The 18,772-nt window shown below is 51.2% G+C and overlaps 2 protein-coding genes across 6 annotated transcripts; one reads left to right on the forward strand and one right to left on the reverse strand.

Moving 5' to 3' along the window:
- The first annotated feature begins 4,393 nt into the window (after nucleotides 1–4,393).
- On the forward strand, nucleotides 4,394–7,599 carry LOC117648463 (dolichol kinase). 5 transcript variants are annotated; one of them, XM_034390985.1, is made up of 10 exons: nucleotides 4,394–4,523; nucleotides 4,731–4,984; nucleotides 5,083–5,345; nucleotides 5,567–5,656; nucleotides 5,946–6,196; nucleotides 6,275–6,460; nucleotides 6,553–6,762; nucleotides 6,840–7,107; nucleotides 7,199–7,276; nucleotides 7,348–7,599. In XM_034390985.1, exons 2-10 carry the CDS (start codon nucleotides 4,905–4,907, stop codon nucleotides 7,476–7,478), a joined length of 1,557 nt encoding a protein of 518 aa, XP_034246876.1. In that variant the 5' UTR covers nucleotides 4,394–4,523; nucleotides 4,731–4,904; the 3' UTR covers nucleotides 7,479–7,599. The 5 variants fall into 5 exon arrangements, with proteins under 5 accessions (XP_034246876.1, XP_034246870.1, XP_034246862.1 ...); XM_034390979.1 differs by having other exon boundaries at nucleotides 4,397–4,632; XM_034390992.1 differs by having other exon boundaries at nucleotides 4,402–4,487.
- Nucleotides 7,600–9,602: 2,003 nt separating this feature from the next.
- On the reverse strand, nucleotides 9,603–15,981 carry LOC117648455 (glycine dehydrogenase (decarboxylating), mitochondrial). The gene is made up of 14 exons (XM_034390962.1): nucleotides 15,694–15,981; nucleotides 15,307–15,385; nucleotides 14,861–14,996; nucleotides 14,508–14,672; nucleotides 14,208–14,433; nucleotides 13,500–14,126; nucleotides 13,059–13,423; nucleotides 12,551–12,752; nucleotides 12,097–12,359; nucleotides 11,891–12,026; nucleotides 10,729–10,936; nucleotides 10,523–10,630; nucleotides 10,290–10,435; nucleotides 9,603–10,206 (listed from the first exon to the last, which is right to left on the reverse strand). The coding sequence occupies exons 1-14, from the start codon at nucleotides 15,901–15,903 to the stop codon at nucleotides 10,090–10,092; spliced, it is 2,988 nt and encodes a 995-aa protein (XP_034246853.1). The 5' UTR covers nucleotides 15,904–15,981; the 3' UTR covers nucleotides 9,603–10,089.
- Nucleotides 15,982–18,772: the final 2,791 nt, after the last annotated feature.

Here is an 18,772-nt window from a genome sequence, read left to right on the forward strand (position 1 = left end):
ACTGTAACTGTAAAGCGACGCAGCCGGACGTGCTGCCGTATCGCAGTGTGTCGTCACAGCATTGCCAGCATTGATAGGACTCGATAAGGCACCTCTCAAGGGCACACTGCCAAGTACCTGGACCAGAACTCCGTTCTGCGCGGTCCGAAACTGGGTCACACTCGCAGGAGCCCGGCGGCACCCTTCGGACCACGATAACGCGGTGCACGCCAACGCCGTTCATTTCCTTCAGCAGACCCTTCTCTTCCACTAACGCTGAAAATGGTGCCAGTTGCACTTTGCACAGTCTCGAATTAAATTTGGCATTCGTCATCTGTCTATCTATACGACACTTCCTTCCTGCAGGACGAGATAGCACACTCGCCCAAAGGTCGCTCTTGCAAAATGATGATTACACCTCAAAGGGGCTCAGTGACGTGCCGCGCTGCGTAAATATAGTAAGTCTGGTCGATCGGGGCACATCGGGGCATGTCCTTATCTCATGCCGGCCCGCCGGCCGCACGCGCAGGACCACAGATATAAATAAGTCATCCCGTCGAAAGGTCGGAAGACTGTCGGAAGGAAGAAGAGAGGCGCGGGTTGAGCCCTTCGGCACCTTCGGCCCTCACGCTCGTCAGCGGCGTTTTTAGCAGTGTGTGCGACAAGGACTAAAGGACTCTATCGAAAGAGCGGAAAGGGGCCGTTTTACATCAGAATAGTGAAAAGGACCGCTGCACGAGCGTCGCGTCGCTCCTGTTAAATCCTTTGATTAAAGCTCCTAAAAATTTATGGTCCTTGCGAGAGGGAGAGAGAAGACGGAGAGGGAGACGGGGCGAGCACGTGCTGCAGCGGGGCGAGCGGGGCCCGCACAAAAGCCCAGGGCATGTGCAGCACACTGCAGGCTGCAGCAGGCGGCCAGGGCATGCCAGGGCCAGGTCCCTGGGCCAGGTCGGCCGGCCCTTTGGGGCTGCGTCCCAGGCGGCCCGCGTCCCCCGCGCGGCACCGTGCTGCAGGCCCAGGGACGCCGCACATGGACGCCCCGGACGCAGCCCTGGCGAACGGACAGCCAGGCGGCCAACAAAGAAGACACGCTGCAGCAGCTGCCGTGGCCCGGACCGCCCCGGACCCACCGCAGCACCGCCGTGCCAGCGCGCAGCCAGCGCGCAGCCAGCCCAGTCTTTATCCTCCCGATCCTGCTGCCTGTTGAAAGACTGAGAGACAGGGTCTTCAGGGCCGTCAGGGGCGGATCCAGGGTCCTGGGGCCCGGCGGGGGTTGAATGTCGAGGTGCTGCAATGTCGCGAGTGTCCGCCCTGAGGCTCAACGAGGCCCTCCCGCTGGCGCGTGAGCGCGTGCGAGTTCGCCACGGCCCGGAGGATAGGCAACCCAGCCTGCGCGCACGCCGCGTCGCTGCCTACCTCAACGGCGTCCTCGTGGAGGCACTGCAGGGGTTGGCAGTTCACAGCGGGCGAAACACAGATTGTCCACACTGAAGAGCGGATGAGTTTTTAATTTTTTGCCAGAGCGTCGGAGGGAAATGAAAGAAAATCCTCCCGATTAAAGCCTCCCCGGCCCGCCGGCCTTCCCATCGAGGCGTGTGATGACGTGGCGGGGTGGTGCATGCAGGCCAGGCAGGCCAGGCAGGGCATTCAGGGTGTAGGCACCGTGCACGCGGGGTGGCGCGGCGCGGCGTCGCAGGGGTGGTGCGTGTGAAACCGAAAGGTGAGTCGCACCCCGCCACCGGGCCCATTCCGAACAGCGCCCTCGTCGCCCCGTCTCTCTCGCACTCACGAGGCGACCCGTAGGACCCGTAGGGTGCGAGAGAGACGGGGCGACAAAGCACTCTCCGGAATCGGCCTGCTGGTCCCGCCCCTTCCCTTCCCGCGCGGCGGCAGCGGCACGGCGGCCCGCTCCGCGTCCGGTCTCCTTGCCCCGCGCCGCCTCGCGGCCCCGCGGTGCGGCGTGGCACCCTTCCTTGGCCTCCTCCCCGCGTCCTCCGCTCCTCCGTCCGCATTGCCGCATTACGGAGGGGTGTGACCCAAGACGCGGCCGGCACAGCCCGACACCTGGCCGGGTCATGGTCCTGGTGTCCCCGAGGGTGTCCCGGGCACTCTTGGGCACCGCGCGGCACCGCGGGCCTGGAGTTGGAGTGCCTGGACCAGCACCCCATGCCGGGCAAGGCGGGCAAGGCGGCCGGATCGGAAAGCGAATCCTCATCCCTCTCAGCGCCCAGCTCGCCCAGCTCGTCGACAAAGGGCCGGGGCCGGCCGGGGCCGTTCCCTCGCGTCGCGGTACGACGGGGTCGTGTACGGGACGGGGACACGGGGACGGCCAGCAGCCCTAGACCCATTTTCCCATTCTCGAAGCCCTCAAGCCTCGAAGCTTCGCAGCGCGCATTGCGTTTTTCTTCCTGATCGGAAACATCAGCTTTGCGAACAAAAGGTGCGCAAGACGTATACCTGGGCCTTGCGGCCATGCCTTGCCTCGCCGCCTGGGCCGCCTGGGCCGCCTTGGCGTAGAAACGCGCGCTTTGCTCCGCCGCCAAGGCTGCCCTGGTTCGCTCTGCATGCAAGAAAACCGTCACACGGCACAAGGCACAATCGGGCATCCTTCGGGGCGGAGCCCGGCGGAGCGCGGAGCAGGGAACAGAAGCTGGGCCTCGCCCGCGGCCTCGCCTTGGACGAGACTCAGTGTCACATCCTGATTGGAAATGGGACTGTACTTCTTGGGCAAGCAGCGCAGGCAGCAGACACGACTAAGGGTCCTTAGTCGTGTGGTAGCAGCAGCACTGCCGTTTGCCGTTTCGAGAATGCCGCTTTTGTTTGGTCTTCGAGGGCAGTTTTCCCCAAGTCCTGGAAACCATCGTCCCCTCAATCTGGGCGTTTTTCGTTTCGGCCCTGGAATTTTTAGAAACGCATCTAACCGCATGGGGCACAGCCTAAAGACAAAACTATTTTTGCTTTCCAATTTAACTTTGGGACAGAAAGCGCAACGCGTTTTTAATATTTTCGCCATCTACTGTCCAGATAACTGGCGCCTTTCACAATCATCGTACAGTACACCGATGGTAAAGATCCTCGATTGGGAACGTTTTATTTTTGGTTCTCGTGCATACTCTGATATTGCTGTGATCATCTGCATGTCCCTCGAGATAGCTTGACAGGGGGTCGAGGGTCTTTTTTTTTTCACCGGTAGGGGTGCGGTGCTGTATGTATATGTGACATGGTGGGAGTCCAGGGTGGACGGGGTCGGAGGGTGACGGGGAACAAGAAGTCTGGCATGGCTACTTCTCGCCCTCTCCGATCACCTCCATAAATTGAAAATCAATTACGAGTGTAGGAAAAGGGAGGGGGAGGGGTCGTTGCGTGCCGAACGGGTGGCCTAGCTCCCCGGCGCCAGCGCCGTGTCTGGCCGTGCCACGCCGTGCCTCACTGTCTCACTCACACTCAAACAAGTCTCGTGTGGCCGTCGACTCACTCGTCATCAAGTAGACTGAGTCATTATTTCGGCTGAACTGCACGAACACTGCTGACGAACACTCACGCTGGATTATTCTCTGTTTTTGCTTTTTTTTCTCGTTTCTCTTCAGAACCGGCCATTGGACTGGCCGCCCGACTGACGAGTTTGCTAAAATGTTTGGCAGCGGGTTCGACCCAAAACCCGCAAGAATTGTCCTTTATCGCAGTTGATACGATGCACGTTACTGAACTCGAATGTTCAAGCTAGACAACCTGACCATCTGCAGAATTCAACATTCCCTACATGCAGGCGGAGGGAATGACAAGGGACACTCCGTGGGGTCCAACGGGGTTGGGCAGGTGATACATCACCGATTTCGAAGAAATTTTCCAAGCACGTTGAGCAAGCTATAAGTTTTCTAAGACCAAATTTCAGCTCAAAATTACAATTGCCTTTGTTTTGAATGTCAACCTAAAATTTTGTAATTTGAAATTTTGATATCAGCTGCCTGATTACGTCTCACGCCACTGAGACAAAGTCAGTCGTGACCAGAAAAATCATAGTTCGTTCTGGTTCAGTTGCTGTTGGTCCTACAGATAATAGTGCGCCTCTCGCTTTGCAAGAAATCGATTTTGGAAATTGGTGTGTCGGCATTTCTCGCCTGCACTGCCTGTCCACAGCTCCTGGGAGTGGGCACAACATTAGTGTTATCCGATTGTTAAGTGTATTTACTCAAGCCTTTGGTGTGGAACGCTGGTTCGATAAGAGACCAGCATTAAATTTTCTCTTTTTTTCTGCAACTGGACTTGAGAAGAGCCAATCCAGGCTCTCTAGGCTGGAGAACCGGCCCTGAAGTATGAGAAACTTTCTGAGGGGAATCCGAGAGGAGCTCGCGTGCGGAGTATCGCCAGCGTATGGTAGAGTGCAACGCCACCAGAGCGCAGCACAGGATGGGCCACCAGTCCCACTCTAAAGCTTCCGCTAAGCGGCCAGCAGACGATGTTTTTCCGCCGGGAATTGATTTCACTTTGTTAATTTGTTTTACAATACGGTGCTCTTTTTAAATAATTTCTCCCGCGGTAACCTTGTACGCTGAAAAGAAACTAATTGGAGAAGTGTATCTCATGCTTATTTCACTGCTTGTTCAATGACAGGCAGAGCAAAGGTTTTGAAACCTTATTGCTGCTGCTAGTAATGTAAATTAGTAGCAGAAGGGAATTCGCACCATGGCAATTTTGAGCCCATCCACTTTTCATGCGCTCCCTTCCTGATTATTCTCTATCACGTTTGGCAGCCTCAGCATGCTGATAATTCGTGGGAGGTTTCAAAGGGTTCAAAGTCCACGGCTTTGAGGTTCTTATTAACACGTTTCTTGAATGGCTCGGACACTCAAGCCATAGTAGTGTTGACATAGCGCATAGCCTCACCGGCCTCACCGACGCTGCAGCAGAGGCAAACGCACACCACAATGGAGGATCTTTTTTGCCAATATAAGACTCTCTGTAAGAGTATAAGGGTATCATTCAAAAACTGTGGTTATAATTTGAGGTGAGATGTCATGTTTCAATCACATGAAATTACATGTCGTTCACTTGCATTTTTTATCGCCTAAGAACATTGTATTGTTTTGTGTTTCATTTTTCTAGGCCAAGAGCAGAAGCAGGATTGTGGGTTGTGCCACTTATTCCTACAGCCCTGCTAGTGAGCACACTAAAACAGATTTTCGCTGGAGGACAGGCATCGCTCTCTCATGTTTACTTTGCAACAACAGTCGTTAGTTGCGGTGTTCTAGTAACAACCATCCTGTATCTCATGAGATTTCTTCCAAAACTTGGTCATCGAATCCATAATGCCTACCTAGGGGTGCCTGCTGTCGGCACTCTTCTCTTTTTGCTTATCACTCAGAACGGTAAGCTAATCCTTTTCAAATACATCACAACAAAGTCCTTGCAAGAATTTTTTATCAAGGAAAGAAGTATTTACTCTAGAAAACATATACAACAAGTATCATGTCAAGCTTTGCTCTCAATGCGATTCCTTCCTTTAAATACAAAAGATAGTTTGTGGTGTGTCAATTCATTTCTTAAAAATAATTTGAATACAATAATAGTAGCAACTCAATCTTTCCAGTTTATAGCCACAACTTTCATGACTTTGAAAGAGAGAATACATGGTTTAGGAAAAGTTGTGGTCTGAGTAGAACAGCTCATATCTTAACAGGTGAGGAAATTTCGCGATTTTGCATTTATGAGTTAGTTTGTTTTTTGTTTAAACGCACTTTCAGAATCGCTTTGAAAGTAACTTTTTGTTCTAACACTGCTTGTGTACCCCATTTTCTATTAGAAAGTATACATAGCCCACATTTCTTCTAACAACGCTCTTCACTTTTAAAATAGTGTATTTGTCTTCTGTTTTGTTTTCTATGGTGTTTATATTATTTTTTATTCAGCATTTGTTTTTACATACATCTTATCCTTGTTTACTAATATTTTTGTCATTTCTCTTGCAGGTTTTATTTTAAGCATTCTTGGAGGAGTTATGAGTTCATATGGAGTTCTTGCTGGATTGCCAACACTTCTGACACTTGCTCCGTCATGCTTTACAATTGGAGAAGCAGTGGTTGTGGTCCACTGTTTAATTATTTTTGTGTACAGCTCGGCAGTGAATCTCTGCCACGTGGCATTTTCACACGTTCCACTGCTAGCAGAAATGGATATCTCTCAAGAGACCTCCTATGATATATCAACTGTTATTTTACAGGTATTTTTGCAGAATGGTTTCACTTCAACCCATTTCCCCAACTTTACTCCCTTCATAAAGGCAATTTTGCATCCACAGGTGGGCATGCTGAGTGTATTGCTCATGCTTGGAGTTTTAGTGGCATCCCCAGAGACACGAGAACCATACTTGTTTTATGTTGTTCTCAGTCTAGCTGTGCTTACCACAGTTGTCTGCCTGCATTTATTGTTGGGTGGAAGTCCATTCATTTGGATTGTTTTGAATATTACTCGAGACCAGGGCACTGTGAGTATTAAATGAAAAATTAGTTAGTAAATTCATTTTAATGATACTTTATGTATCCTAAACCCCATTGTGCTGTTTTTTTCTTTTTTCAGTTCAATATATTTTTATGGTGGATAATTTGCTCCATTGCCGCCACAGTAAGTGTTCATAGACAAGTTCGGTGGGAACAAAAAGCTTCCACTTCCCAGCGGAAACTTTTCCATCTCCTAGCAGTTGTTGTGTTTGGATTAGGTATTTTAAATGTACCAGATCTCATTTATTTGGCAAGTGGTGTGTGTTTTGCCATATTTCTTGTCTTAGAGGTAAGGCCTTAGCATTTTCTGTGCTGAGAAAAGTACAACTTAGACATTGCAATAAAATAAATTAATTAATATTTCAGGCTGCAAGAATTTTACAAATTCCACCTCTATCAGATATATTGAAAAATGGTTTCATCTTGTATGGTGATGAAAAGGATATTCTGATTGCTCTCACGCCACTTTATCTATTAGCTGGGATGGCAGCTCCCCTATGGCTGTCGCCCTTGGGCAATATCCCAATAGAAGCAGCGCATCTAATGCCCTACTTGTCTGGGCTACTCTCAATAGGTGTTGGGGACACTGCAGCCAGCTATATTGGATCTAATTTTGGATCCACCAAGTGGCCAGGTAAGTTGTCCTTGCCATTTACCACCATGCTTCATCACTTGACTAATTTATTTACAGCAAATTTTAAATTGATTTTTTTTTTCTCCTTAAGGAACAAATCGCACTGTTGAGGGAACTATAGCATGTTTCACTTCTCAACTGGCTGTAACATTGCTTCTCATATTTTTTGGTGAGCACCACTGTAATATTTGTATTGGATTTCTTTGCAATGTGAGCTATAAGCCTCCTTTTACTTTACAGATTATCTTCCTGGTGATATACTGTCACTATTCAGGAATGTAGTGGCAATAGGTGCCACAAGCATGATTGAGTCAAGAACTGACCAAGTAGATAATATGGTGCTTCCATTGGTACATTTCATCCTTACTTGATAGAAAAGAACTTTGTGATCATTCTAAACATGGGGAAAATTGCTGTGGTTTCAAAATGTCTAGTCACTAGAAGCATGTCCTGTTTTCAAAGTTTATTTATACATGTTGCTGGCTGAACTCACCCACCAGCATTACAATACTTTTCATTCCTTTCTGAGAATGATACTAGGCTTCATTCAAAGTTGTACAAATGAAAGACAGCTACACATTAACACAAATCAAGTCTTGACAGTGTCATCAGACATAATCTGAATTTTCTGTGATACTGATATTACAATACTATGTTACTAGAAAATCCAAGCTTTCATGAGCTGCAAACTGCAAACCTCTCTAGGGACAAAATACTAATCAGCTTGAAATCAATAACAAGCAAAACTAGTATTATGGTAATACAGCGTAACAATATATTTACTGTTAAGCTTCCACTTTAAATGAATTTGTGCTCAGTTACCACCTATTTTACAGCAGTCATATGAAAATTAAAATGCCTTGCTTAGCAATACATCTTTGTTTTAAGGTTGATATATTGTAGGATATTTACAAATAATAATAGTCACAATAAAAAACTGAATAATAAATAATATGATAATGAGAACAAGAACTGAATGATTATGTACAGATTTATATAGAAAGTTCACTAAACTACAATAAAGAATGCTGTTTTAGCTTATGATATTTTCTTGAGGGCAGATTACCTATCATGAAAGAAAACATGCACAGGAAAAGGAAAAGAAAAATTCAATCCAACCTGCAAGGGTACAGTGCCACTTTTCCTACAACATTCTTTGCAAGCTCATTTCCTACACAGAAAAGATCACTCTCAGTCTTACATGGTACTTATGTCCTCAGGTAAGAGATCAGTTTAAATTGGGATCAACTACATGCGTCTAGCACAGACATACAGATCTTCAGGTACACGCAGAAAATGAAATCACAATAAAAATCTATCTACTTGGCGCCTGCTACAGGCAAGGACACAATTGGGCATAGAAACCTGGGTTTTCAAGAGAAATCATAGAAGATTGTAAAAACGTACAGAATGCATAACTGAATGCAGAAGTTTATCACAAATGAAGAAACCATTACGCTAATCTATACTATAAGTCTCTTTTATGCCTCTATTTTGGCTGTATTATTAAGTTTTCAAACATCAATGGGGATCTCTCATAGGCGCAAAGACCAGCTGAGCATCAGAATGTTGGATAAGGTTTTTCCGGTTTCTTACTCGTAGAATTAACGTCTGTTAACATAGCTTGGGTAGTTTTTCACAAACCTTTGGGCCCCGTCGTCTACAAAGGAATAAGAATGATTAGAATTGAAGCAAAATCTAAACGTAAACAATGACAAGCCTTAATCAAGGCAGCAGAAAACTATAAACATGACAGAAATGTCAGGCAATAGACTTGTACAAAATTCAAGGAAGCACACTTCCTTACCCTCGCGAAACGTTTACTCAGGGCAATGCATGGTGTGTGCTCGTTTTTCGTCTCCAGCTGGGTAGCTGGAAGGTAACCCTCATTTCTTTGGCATGGCCGCCGTCACTAAAGTCTGATACCACTGAGCGTGGAACTGTCCCCAGTTGGGTGCGTTGGGCTTCGTCTGGTGGAACAGTGCGAAGAGAAGCGGTAGCTCGGGAAGGTTTTGGTATCTGTCCTGGCTCAAAATCTCCACAACTCTTTTTCTCTGGTCGTCGTCTGTCACGTCGAGGCGCACAAGCCTCCGGGCAATTTCCAAATAAAGGTGAGGGGGCGTGGTTCCTCGCGCTGTCGGCGTGTAGGATGAGTACGCCGGGTACTCCATGGTCTTCAAGTTGAAGCTGGGACGAGAATAATAGGGCAAAACGTACAATCGTACGCGAAATAGAAGCAAGAGCAGCTACCGGTACCCGGTCGCAGGACTACTACTACAGAAGAGGGGAGGAGAGGGAAGAGGTGTCTGTCGCTGTCGGGTCGACAACCCGAAGCTCCCCGAAGCAGAGCCGAGCCGAGGCCGAGCCCAGCCGAATCATGAATGAATGGAATGATAGGCGCGGATATTTGAATGGGGATGGGGCGTGTCCATCGACATGTGCACACCTTGATGTACGCGAAGGGAACCACTGCAAGATCATTCAAACTAACACAATTGAAAAGTTGTGCTCAGTTACCACCTTTAATGAAGTTGATAAAGACATACATACATAAATAAAGAAACAAATATAAATACGAAGTATGAAAATGTGAACAAGAACAAACTGGACAAATGCCTTAAAAGTTAAATACACTACCAAACTATATCAAAAGACTTTGGATTTAAAATAAAATTTCAATATTCTGCAATTAAAATGCAGCTCCTATCCACTAGGAGTATGATTCTAATCATACGCGAGATGCTGAAGTAATTTTTAAAACTAAACACGTTGTCAGCAACAGTGACCAATTTCGTAGCTCATACTGAATTCTTACTATGTACAATGAAGTCACTCTCAGTCTCAGTCTTTAAAGCATGTCCTAAAGATATAAGAGGTTTGTAGAAAATTGAAAGTTCCATGATAGAGGCTACTAGGCAGATCTAGTGAAGACAAACAGCTTTTCAGGTACTCAAAGAAAAAAAAATCACAAAAAGAAAAAGATTATGCGTTGAACTCTGGCAAAATTGGAGGACATGTGCAAACTAGATGCTTGTCACCATACAGGTCATCAATTCTGCCGACGCTAGGCCAGATCTTGTTTTCAGCCCGAACAAATGGCTGCAAAAATAAAATAAATATTTCAAGATTCTAGAGCAATGTATAGTAAATAAATAAGTCAACAAATGACCAATAAATCTTACCGCTGGGAAAGCTGCTTGTTCCCTTGGGTACGGTCTATCCCACTCGCTGCTTATAACTTGCTGCTGAGTATGAGGTGCCATTTTCAGGGGATTCACTCGAGTGTCCATTCGGCCTTCCTCAATTTCTCGAATCTCTTGTCTAATGGCTGTAATTTTTCAACACAAAACAAAATGATATAATTTTCAAAAATGTTATGAAGTTTTGATTTTTGGTTGAGTGCTGTTTTACTTACATATTAAAGCTTCACAGAATCTGTCAAGTTCAAGCTTGTCTTCTGATTCTGTTGGTTCGATCATAAGAGTACCTGCTACGGGCCAAGACATAGTTGGAGCATGGAAACCTGATTTTCAAAAAAAGGCAAAAATGTTAAACACTAAACAATGCATAAACCCACCACTAAAAACAGAAAATATCATTTAAAATACAAACAAACGTTACCATAATCCATAAGTCGCTTAGCAATATCCACTGCCTCAATTTTGGCGGTTTTCTTCAGTTCTCGAACATCAATGATAAACTCGTGGGCGCAAAGACCAGTTGAACCTCGGAATAATGTTGGATAATGTCCTTCTAGTTTCTTACTCATATAGTTAGCGTTTAATATTGCCACTTGAGTAGCTTTTCTCAAGCCTTGGGGCCCCATCATCTGAAACGACATTGAAAAAATGTGTTATGACACTATATACAAAGAGAGAGATTCTTCTTTGAGTGGCCTTAGGCGAGTCTATATTGGCCAAAACAAAAAACAGTTACATATATCGGCGGAGCACGAAACCATGGAGTCTCCATGCGAAAGCACCTTTGAGTGGCCTTAGGCGAGTCTATATTGGCCAAAACAAAAAACAGTTACATATATCGGCGGAGCACGAAACCATGGAGTCTCCATGAGAAAGCACCTTTGAGTGGCCTTAGGCGAGTCTATATTGGCCAAAACAAAAAACAGTTACATATATCGGCGGAGCACGAAACCATGGAGTCTCCATGAGAAAGCAAACACAACAAACAAAAGATAGGTGTCGTTCGAAAAGAAACTCTACCTTACACTCGTGATCATTTCTATCAAACATAATCTCGTCTTTCGGCGGCACACACCAGAGTTCTGTACCACTCAGCATGATACTTTTCCCAGTCAGGTGCCTTTGGGTCCGACTGATGGAACAGGGCGAGGAGTCGCGGTACAATGGGAATGCGGGCCCTTTCCGCAAATAGCATTGGGAAAATTCCCTCCCTTTTGAGCCTCAAATCTACTATAAGAAGCTTCCGGGCCAGAGCCTCATTCAAATCAAGTGCATAATCACTGAGACGCGAGTCCTGCATGTTCCTCAGAAGCACCGAACACGTCCAACTACGTCGTGGTAACAACACAATGGAACGGCAGCGGCAATGCAACAGCGGCGAGCGCCGTTCACGTCCGTCAGCCAATCGCCGCGGCTGACGGGGGAGGGGAGTGGCAGGGGAGCGGGAAACTCGTCTTCGTCGCTCTGTCTCTCTCGCTCTCTCGCTTTGGTGGGGCGTCCCGTTTAGGTGCGAGAGAGATAGAGCGACGAAAACGACCCTCTGAATCAGACCGCAGTTAGCATCAATTTTCAGTTGTACGCACCTTGATGTAGGCCCAGGAGATGGGCAGGATGGCTGAGGAGCCGTACGGCGCGGCGCTGACGACCCCGAAGGATCGCTCGTCCCCGCCCATGTTGACCACGGGGTGTCCGGGGAGGAAAGGAGCCAGGTGCGCCTTCCTGTGAACAGTCAAAGCTGTTAAACTTCAGGGGAGCGCGAAGTGCTCATCAAAATGAAAAGTCCACTCACACTCCGATGGGCCCCATGCCGGGGCCGCCGCCGCCGTGAGGGATGCAGAAGGTCTTGTGCAGGTTGAGGTGGGACACGTCGGAGCCGTAGTCGCCCGGCCTGCACAGCCCCACCTGGGCGTTCATGTTGGCGCCGTCCAGGTACACCTGGCCGCCGTGCTCGTGCACCAGGTGGCACACGTCGGCGACGGTCTCCTCGAAGACGCCGTTGGTGGAGGGGTACGTGATCATCAGGCACGACAGGTCCTTTTTGAACTCATCCACCTGGTATCCGATGACGGCGTGTTATTGCTATCTATCCCAGAGCCGCCCAAGGCGACCTACGCGTCAAAACGGGACCTGCAGACTGATTCCGACGGAGTCGTTTCGTCGCTCTCGCACTCGTTGGCCATCTCCTGGGCGAGAGAGACAGAGCGACGAAACTACTCTCCGGAATCGTGGCCCTCACTGCCCACCTTGGCCTTGAGGTGCGCCATGTCGATGAGGCCGTCCTTGGAGACGTTGATGGGCTCCACCTGCATGCCTGCCATCTGCGCGGACGCGGGGTTGGTGCCGTGCGCCGACACTGGGATCAGGCAGATGTTGCGGTTCTGCTCGCCGCGGTTCTCGTGGTAGCTCTGGATGGCGCGCAGGCCCGCGTACTCACCCTGGGCGCCGCTGGAGGTCACAGAGGCCACGAATTAGAACGCCGTCCATCCCCCGCACAGTGGGCCAGAGGACCGGCAGAGGCGGCAGAAATTCTAGACGCGTTTTGAGCTCCAGAGTCGCTTATCAGGACTCGAATCGAGCGTCTGGCCCCACCAATGAATTCCTCGTTCGGAGAGCAAATCCATTGGTGGGGTCACACGCTCGGTTCGAGTCTTTGTAGCGACACTAGAGCTCAAAACGCGTTTCGACCGCCTCCACCGGTCTTCTGACCCAATGTGTTCCGCCTTCATCACCAGCCCGGCCGCCCCCTGTTACCTGTTGGGCTGGAACGAGATGCGGTCGTAGCCCGTGACGGCGCACAGGTCGTGCTCCAGCTCGGCGAACATCTGCTGGTATCCGCGCGTCTGTGACTGCGGCGCGAACGGGTGGATCTCGGTGAAGTGGCGGAAGCTGCAGGGCATCATCTCGGTGGTGCCGTTCAGCTTCATGGTGCACGAGCCGAGGGGGATCATGGAGTGCACCAGCGACACGTCCTTGTTCTCCAGCGTCTTCATGTAGCGCACCAGCCTGGCCTCGGAGTGGTGCGAGTTGAAGACGGCGTGCGTGAGGTACGGCGACGTGCGGCGGAAGGCGGACTCCTTGATGCTCCCCGCCGTGCCCGCGCCGGGCTGGGACAGCAGCTGCAGACAACGTTACTTGCATGAGGACTCAGCGGCACTTGCAAGGCAAAGCATGCACAGCGGGGTTCACACTCACGCTGTCCACAGTCTCCTCGCTGCCGAAGACGGCGAGCAGGTCCTGCACGTCGGTCAGCTTGACGGTCTCGTCGAGCGACACGCCGAGGCAGCCGTCCTCGAAGACGCGCAGGTTGATGCGCTTCTCGGCGGCGCGGCTCACCACGTCGGCCTGGCTCAGCTTGGGCCGCACCTTGATGGTGTCGAAGAAGAGCGGGTTGAGCACCTCGCTGCCGCCGGCGTGGAGGCCGTCCGCCAGCACCAGGGTCATGTTGTGGATCTTGAGGGCGATGTCGCGGAGGCCCTGCGGCCCGTGGTACACGGCGTACATGGCGGCCATGTTGGCGAGCAGGGCCTGCGCCGTGCAGATGTTGGACGTGGCCTTGTCCCTGCGGATGTGCTGCTCGCGCGTCTGCAGCGCCAGGCGGTACGCGTCGCCGCCGCTCGCGTCCCTCGTCACGCCGATCATGCGGCCGGGCATGAGGCGCACCAGCGACTGGCGGCACGCGAAGAAGCCCGCGTGCGGCCCGCCGTAGCCCAGCGGCACGCCCAGGCGCTGCGCCGACCCCACGGCGATGTCCGCCCCCATGTCGGACGGCGGCCGCAGCAGCGTCAGCGCCATCAAGTCCGTGGCCATCACCACCAGCGTCTGGCGGCACAGTCGGGTCAGACGTGTCTGCACTACTCAAAATGCCCTCAAAATGTCAAAATATTAATTGATCGCGCTTACTCCGTTCTCGTGCGCCTGGTCCACGACGGCCGTGAAGTCGTGCACGCTGCCGTTGGTGTCCGGGTACTGGATCAGCACGCCCGCCACGTCGCGGTTCGAGAAGTCGGCCTCGTTGATGTCCACCACGTCCACGGCCAGCCCCAGCGAGTCGGCGCGCGTCTGCACCACGGACACGGTCTGGGGGTGCAGCTGGTCCGACAGCACCAGCCGGCGCCGCTTGTTCTGCCTGCCCAATCCAACCGTCGGTCATGCGTTCGAGTCCAGCCCGCGGCGAGAAGCGGATTCGTTCTCTCGCTTTACCTGAAGCACAAGCTGAGGGCCTCGGCGGCGGCAGTCCCCTCGTCCAGGAGGGACGCGTTGGCCACCTCCATGCCGGTCAGGTCCGACACCATGGTCTGGAAGTTGAGCAGGCTCTCCAGGCGGCCCTGCGCGATTTCGGGCTGGTACGGCGTGTACTGGGTCGTCCTGGATGGGCAGCAAACGTGGTAGTCATTTACGCGCTAACCGCCATGACGACGACGACGATGATGCTCTGGGTGGAGCGCCTGCAACGCGAAGGTTAGGCAACCCGACCGCGCCGGTGCGTTCCCGCGGCCTATGCCGGCACCTGGCGGCGCTCGGAGCGCGAGGCGCGAGGCACTTAGTTCACTTACCAGCCGGGGTTCTCGAAGATGTTCCTCATGATGGGGTGCGGCACGCAGCAGTTGTAGTACCCCATGCCGATGTACGAGCGCCATATCTCGTTCTTCTCGGACACCTCGCGGATGCGTGTGATGAGATCATACTCGCCTGAAAAGAGGCCAGAATAGCAGAAGTTTGATCGAAAAGTTTGAAACGCGCGCGCCGCGCGGCGCCCCAACAACAGATTTGTATCGAGGTGATTAATCGTGACCCCGGGATGACCCACTGAGCGGTCGCGTAAGGCTTATCGGTTGGGACGAGATACTACTTTCTTGCTCAATTTCGAGATAAATTTATTGCCACAATTCGGAATCCGCACACGTCACAGGTCACGGCAACGCGGCCAACGAGTAGATCTGACCGGCTCTAACTAACTGCAGCTCGCTGCAGCTCAAATTTAGTTTGACGCGGTACTCACTCAGAGGCTCGGAGATGTCCAGCTTCTTCTTGTACTGTATGTTGGCGGGCACCGCCTTGTCGGTCAGCTCGTCCAATGACTGCGAACCAGAGGAAATGAGAAACAACACCTAAGGACACAGTGGGCCAGGAGACCGGCGGAAGCGGCCAAAACTCTAGACGTGTTTTGAGCTCCAGAGTCGCTAAATGGGACCCGAACCGAACGCGTGACCCCACCAATGGATTCCTCGTTCGGAGAGCAATCCATTGGTGGGGTCACACGTTCGATTCGAGTCCCATTTAGCGACTCTGGAGCTCAAAACGCGTCAAGAATTTGGCCACCTCCACCGGCCCTGTGTCCCACTATGCGGTAGCCTGCACTTGGCATCGCCAAGAACCCCCGACTCACCTTGTAGCCGAGGAAGTCCAGCATCTCCCTCTGCTCGAAGTCCCGGGGCCCGATGTGTCTGGACTGGAACTCCTCCTTGGGGAACATCTTGCTGGCGGCGGAGCTGGCCGTCCTGGCGACGCATAGGCCGCCCTTGCTGCCCAGGATGCCGCCGAGGGTCGTCATCGGCGTGGTCCCCGCCGACCGCAGCACGCCGCACACGCGAAACATGTCACTGCTTGTGTTGTCCCTGTTTGTTGTTCCCGTTCAATCTCCTCCGCCTCTCGCGGCTGGACGTCTACTGGCCGCCGGCCTCGACGGGGGCCTCGGCGGGGGCCTCGACGGGCACCCTGGCGGGGCTGCGTGTGGCGGCGCTGTCGTCGCGCTCCCTCTCTCTTTGGCGGCCGGCCGGGAGCGATAAGGACAGGGCGAGTTCAATCCCTCGGGATAAGGCGCGGCCATGGCGCAGCCCTCGGGATAGTGCTAAACACAACAACAAAACAACTGCAGCACCGCAAACACTTTTCCCTGCCGCGCGGCGCCGCAGTGGCGCAAATAGTACTCGTTGAGTAAGAGGGCGCTGTCGCCGGCTGTCGCTGTCTCCGAATGGCATGCACTGATAGCGGCGGTCCGCGGGGGGTCTTCCCAGCAGCCGGGCCGGCCGGGCCAGCGATAAGGCTGCCCGGTCAGCTGTTGCCGAGAGGACAACAACACTGACTTCGCCGCACGCAGCGCACAGGGCACACCAGACACAAAAAAACAAAAGCCGACAGGCGTGATTACGCGTCGCGAAGGTACATGATCCCGCCGCTATCGTTCACCTATTATTCCTCACAATCAGTCTCTCGGGAAATACCCCCTGTCCGAGGGGCGGTGTCGCAGGGGCGCTGTCGCTACCCCGCGCTGCCCGAGTGCCCCGCCGCCCAGATGGCTCCACCCTCGCCGACGTACCACTATGATCTAGAATCCCGAAAACGCGGAAAAAATTCCTACGGCCTTGAAATCTCTCTCTAGTAGGTATTTTGGGTCGGGGAATCCGAATCTGACATTAGTTTTGAGCTATGGTGACGTGCCTCTGAAAGAAACTGCAGAAAAAGCTTAAAAAGACTAAAAATTGAGAAAATATTGCTGTTGAAGATAATCGAAGTCGGGTAAAGAGCTGCTGGCACTAGTTTCGAGGTCTGGGACCTTTACTTTGTTAAAAGAAGAAGGGCTGTGCAAGAAATAACACAACGATGAAGCGACTTTACTCTGCCATTCTATTTTTTAAATTAAATATTTGAATTTTACACGGTTTACCACAACCAGTTGAATTTCATTCAATGTATAAAACGAAACAAAATGTACAGAATAGAACCGAAAAAATGTCTAAAACAAAATGTACAAAACAAAGCGACAAAAACAAACTTATAACAAAAAAGTTATTCTAAAAGGCACATGCCTTAATTTATTTTTGGAATAAAACTGAGTTCTTCCTTTCCATTTCTTCTAAACTGCTTTTCTGAGAGTGAGAATAGTGCCGCATTTTCCTTGATACCTTACGTCATGTTCATACATCACTGCGGAAAAGTTGCAACGAGTCTCCATTTGCACCCTGCAGACTCACTTCTGATGTCCCTGAGTTCATTTTCGGTTTCACGTATCTCAATCTCAGCATTTTTCTGCCTATTTTCTGTGATTTTGGGCCCACTTCCGGTGATTTTGAGTTCACTTCCGGTATGAACTAAGAGTAAATAAAGATATGTCCTTGATAGCACTTTTGAAGCCGTCCATGTATGTATGTGTCCATGTGTGAGAAAAAGCAGGCACGGACGGAATTTTGTCTTTAAAAAGCTTAAAAAACCCCATGTTTGAGGGCTATAGAATCCCGGGGTCGCAGGTGGTCGCAGCATTTGCCGATGGATTATCAAACTATGGTGACCGGACAACTGAAAACTGACCACCAGAACCCAGCCAAACCCAGCCATTTTGATCCCGGCTCTCGCAAAAATTCGAATTTTACCAATTTTGCCAAATTGTGTAAAGAAGTTTTCCGGCTTTGCCATTAATCCGAGAATGACACATAAAAAACACCCTATAATGCAAAAGAAAGCCTGAAAAAAGACCTTTAAAATGGTATATAGGGTTTGAGGGTTCGAACCCGCCTTCCCAGGGAAATCGAGGACGGACTGAACCTCAACGAAGAACGTCAACAAACGTTTAGTCAAGTTTGACAAATTTGTCAACTTTGGGAGCCTCCCATTAGTCGGAGGCGACCGTCCGAGGTGTTTCTTGACTTGATTCTTGTCAGATGGACATTCGAGGATAGTTTCAGCCACACGGAAGCCAAATCAGAGCACTTTCGTTTTTCTGAATTTTTTCCGCGTTTTCGGGATTCTAGATCATAGTGGTACGTGGCTGCTGGCTGGCGGGGCGCGAGAGGGTCGCGGGCAGCTTCCGGCCGTGCGGACGCGGCATCCGGGCCGCCCTCCGGCAGAGCAAGGCCTTGGTCTGTGGCCCTCGGTCCTTTCTTGGTCCGTGGCCCTTGGTCCGTCGTCCTTTGGTCCTTGGTCTTGCCTTGGTCCTTGGTCCTTGGCCCTTGGTTCTTGGCCCTTGGTCCCTGGTCTGTGACCCTTGGCCCTTGGTCCTTGGTCGGTGGCCCTTGGTCGGTGGCCCTTGGCCGTTGGTCGGTGGCCCTTGGTCCTTGGTCCTTGGTCCTTGGTCCTTGGTCCTTGGTCCATGGCCCTTGACCGTTGGTCGGTGGCCCTTGGCCCTTGGTCCTTGGTCCGTGGTCCTTGGTCCATGGTTCTTGGTTATTCCCTCAAGGCTACCGCCCAATCCGCCGTGATCTCGCCCTCTCCACGCGCAGCCTTGGGCTAGCAGCAGCCTCCAACACTTTTCTGCATGTTTCTCGCTGCTCAGCACGCCCATTCCGAACGGCGTCTCCTCGCTTTCTCTCTCTCACTCGCCGGCGTCTCGCAGGGGTGCGACAGAGGCAGAGCGGCGGCTCCGTTCCAGCCGATTAGCGCGTCATTAGCTGGGGTGTCGGGATAAAGATGGCGATAATCGCGTTGGCCTCCCTGATGAGCCGTGCGCTGCTCGCGCTGCTCGTCACAGTGTG

The sequence above is a fragment of the Thrips palmi genome, unplaced genomic scaffold (assembly GCF_012932325.1).
Source record: "Thrips palmi isolate BJ-2018 unplaced genomic scaffold, TpBJ-2018v1 HiC_scaffold_10, whole genome shotgun sequence".
NCBI classification, from domain to species: Eukaryota; Metazoa; Arthropoda; class Insecta; order Thysanoptera; family Thripidae; genus Thrips; species Thrips palmi.

What these genes read in the sequence shown, in the direction of transcription:
- LOC117648463 (XM_034390985.1), top strand. Translation starts at nt 4,905, where the DNA reads ATGGAGGATCTTTTTTGCCAATATAAGACTCTCTGTAAGAGTATAAGG. An exon ending in TTTGCTTATCACTCAGAACG is followed by an intron (nt 5,346 to 5,566) that starts GTAAGCTAATCC and finishes CAATCTTTCCAG; the next exon opens with TTTATAGCCACAACTTTCAT. An exon ending in TGGATCCACCAAGTGGCCAG is followed by an intron (nt 7,108 to 7,198) that starts GTAAGTTGTCCT and finishes TTTCTCCTTAAG; the next exon opens with GAACAAATCGCACTGTTGAG.
- LOC117648455 (XM_034390962.1), bottom strand. Translation starts at nt 15,903, where the DNA reads ATGTTTCGCGTGTGCGGCGTGCTGCGGTCGGCGGGGACCACGCCGATG. An exon ending in ATCTTCGAGAACCCCGGCTG is followed by an intron (nt 14,673 to 14,860) that starts GTAAGTGAACTA and finishes CTGCCCATCCAG; the next exon opens with GACGACCCAGTACACGCCGT. An exon ending in GCGAGGAGACTGTGGACAGC is followed by an intron (nt 13,424 to 13,499) that starts GTGAGTGTGAAC and finishes CGTTGTCTGCAG; the next exon opens with CTGCTGTCCCAGCCCGGCGC.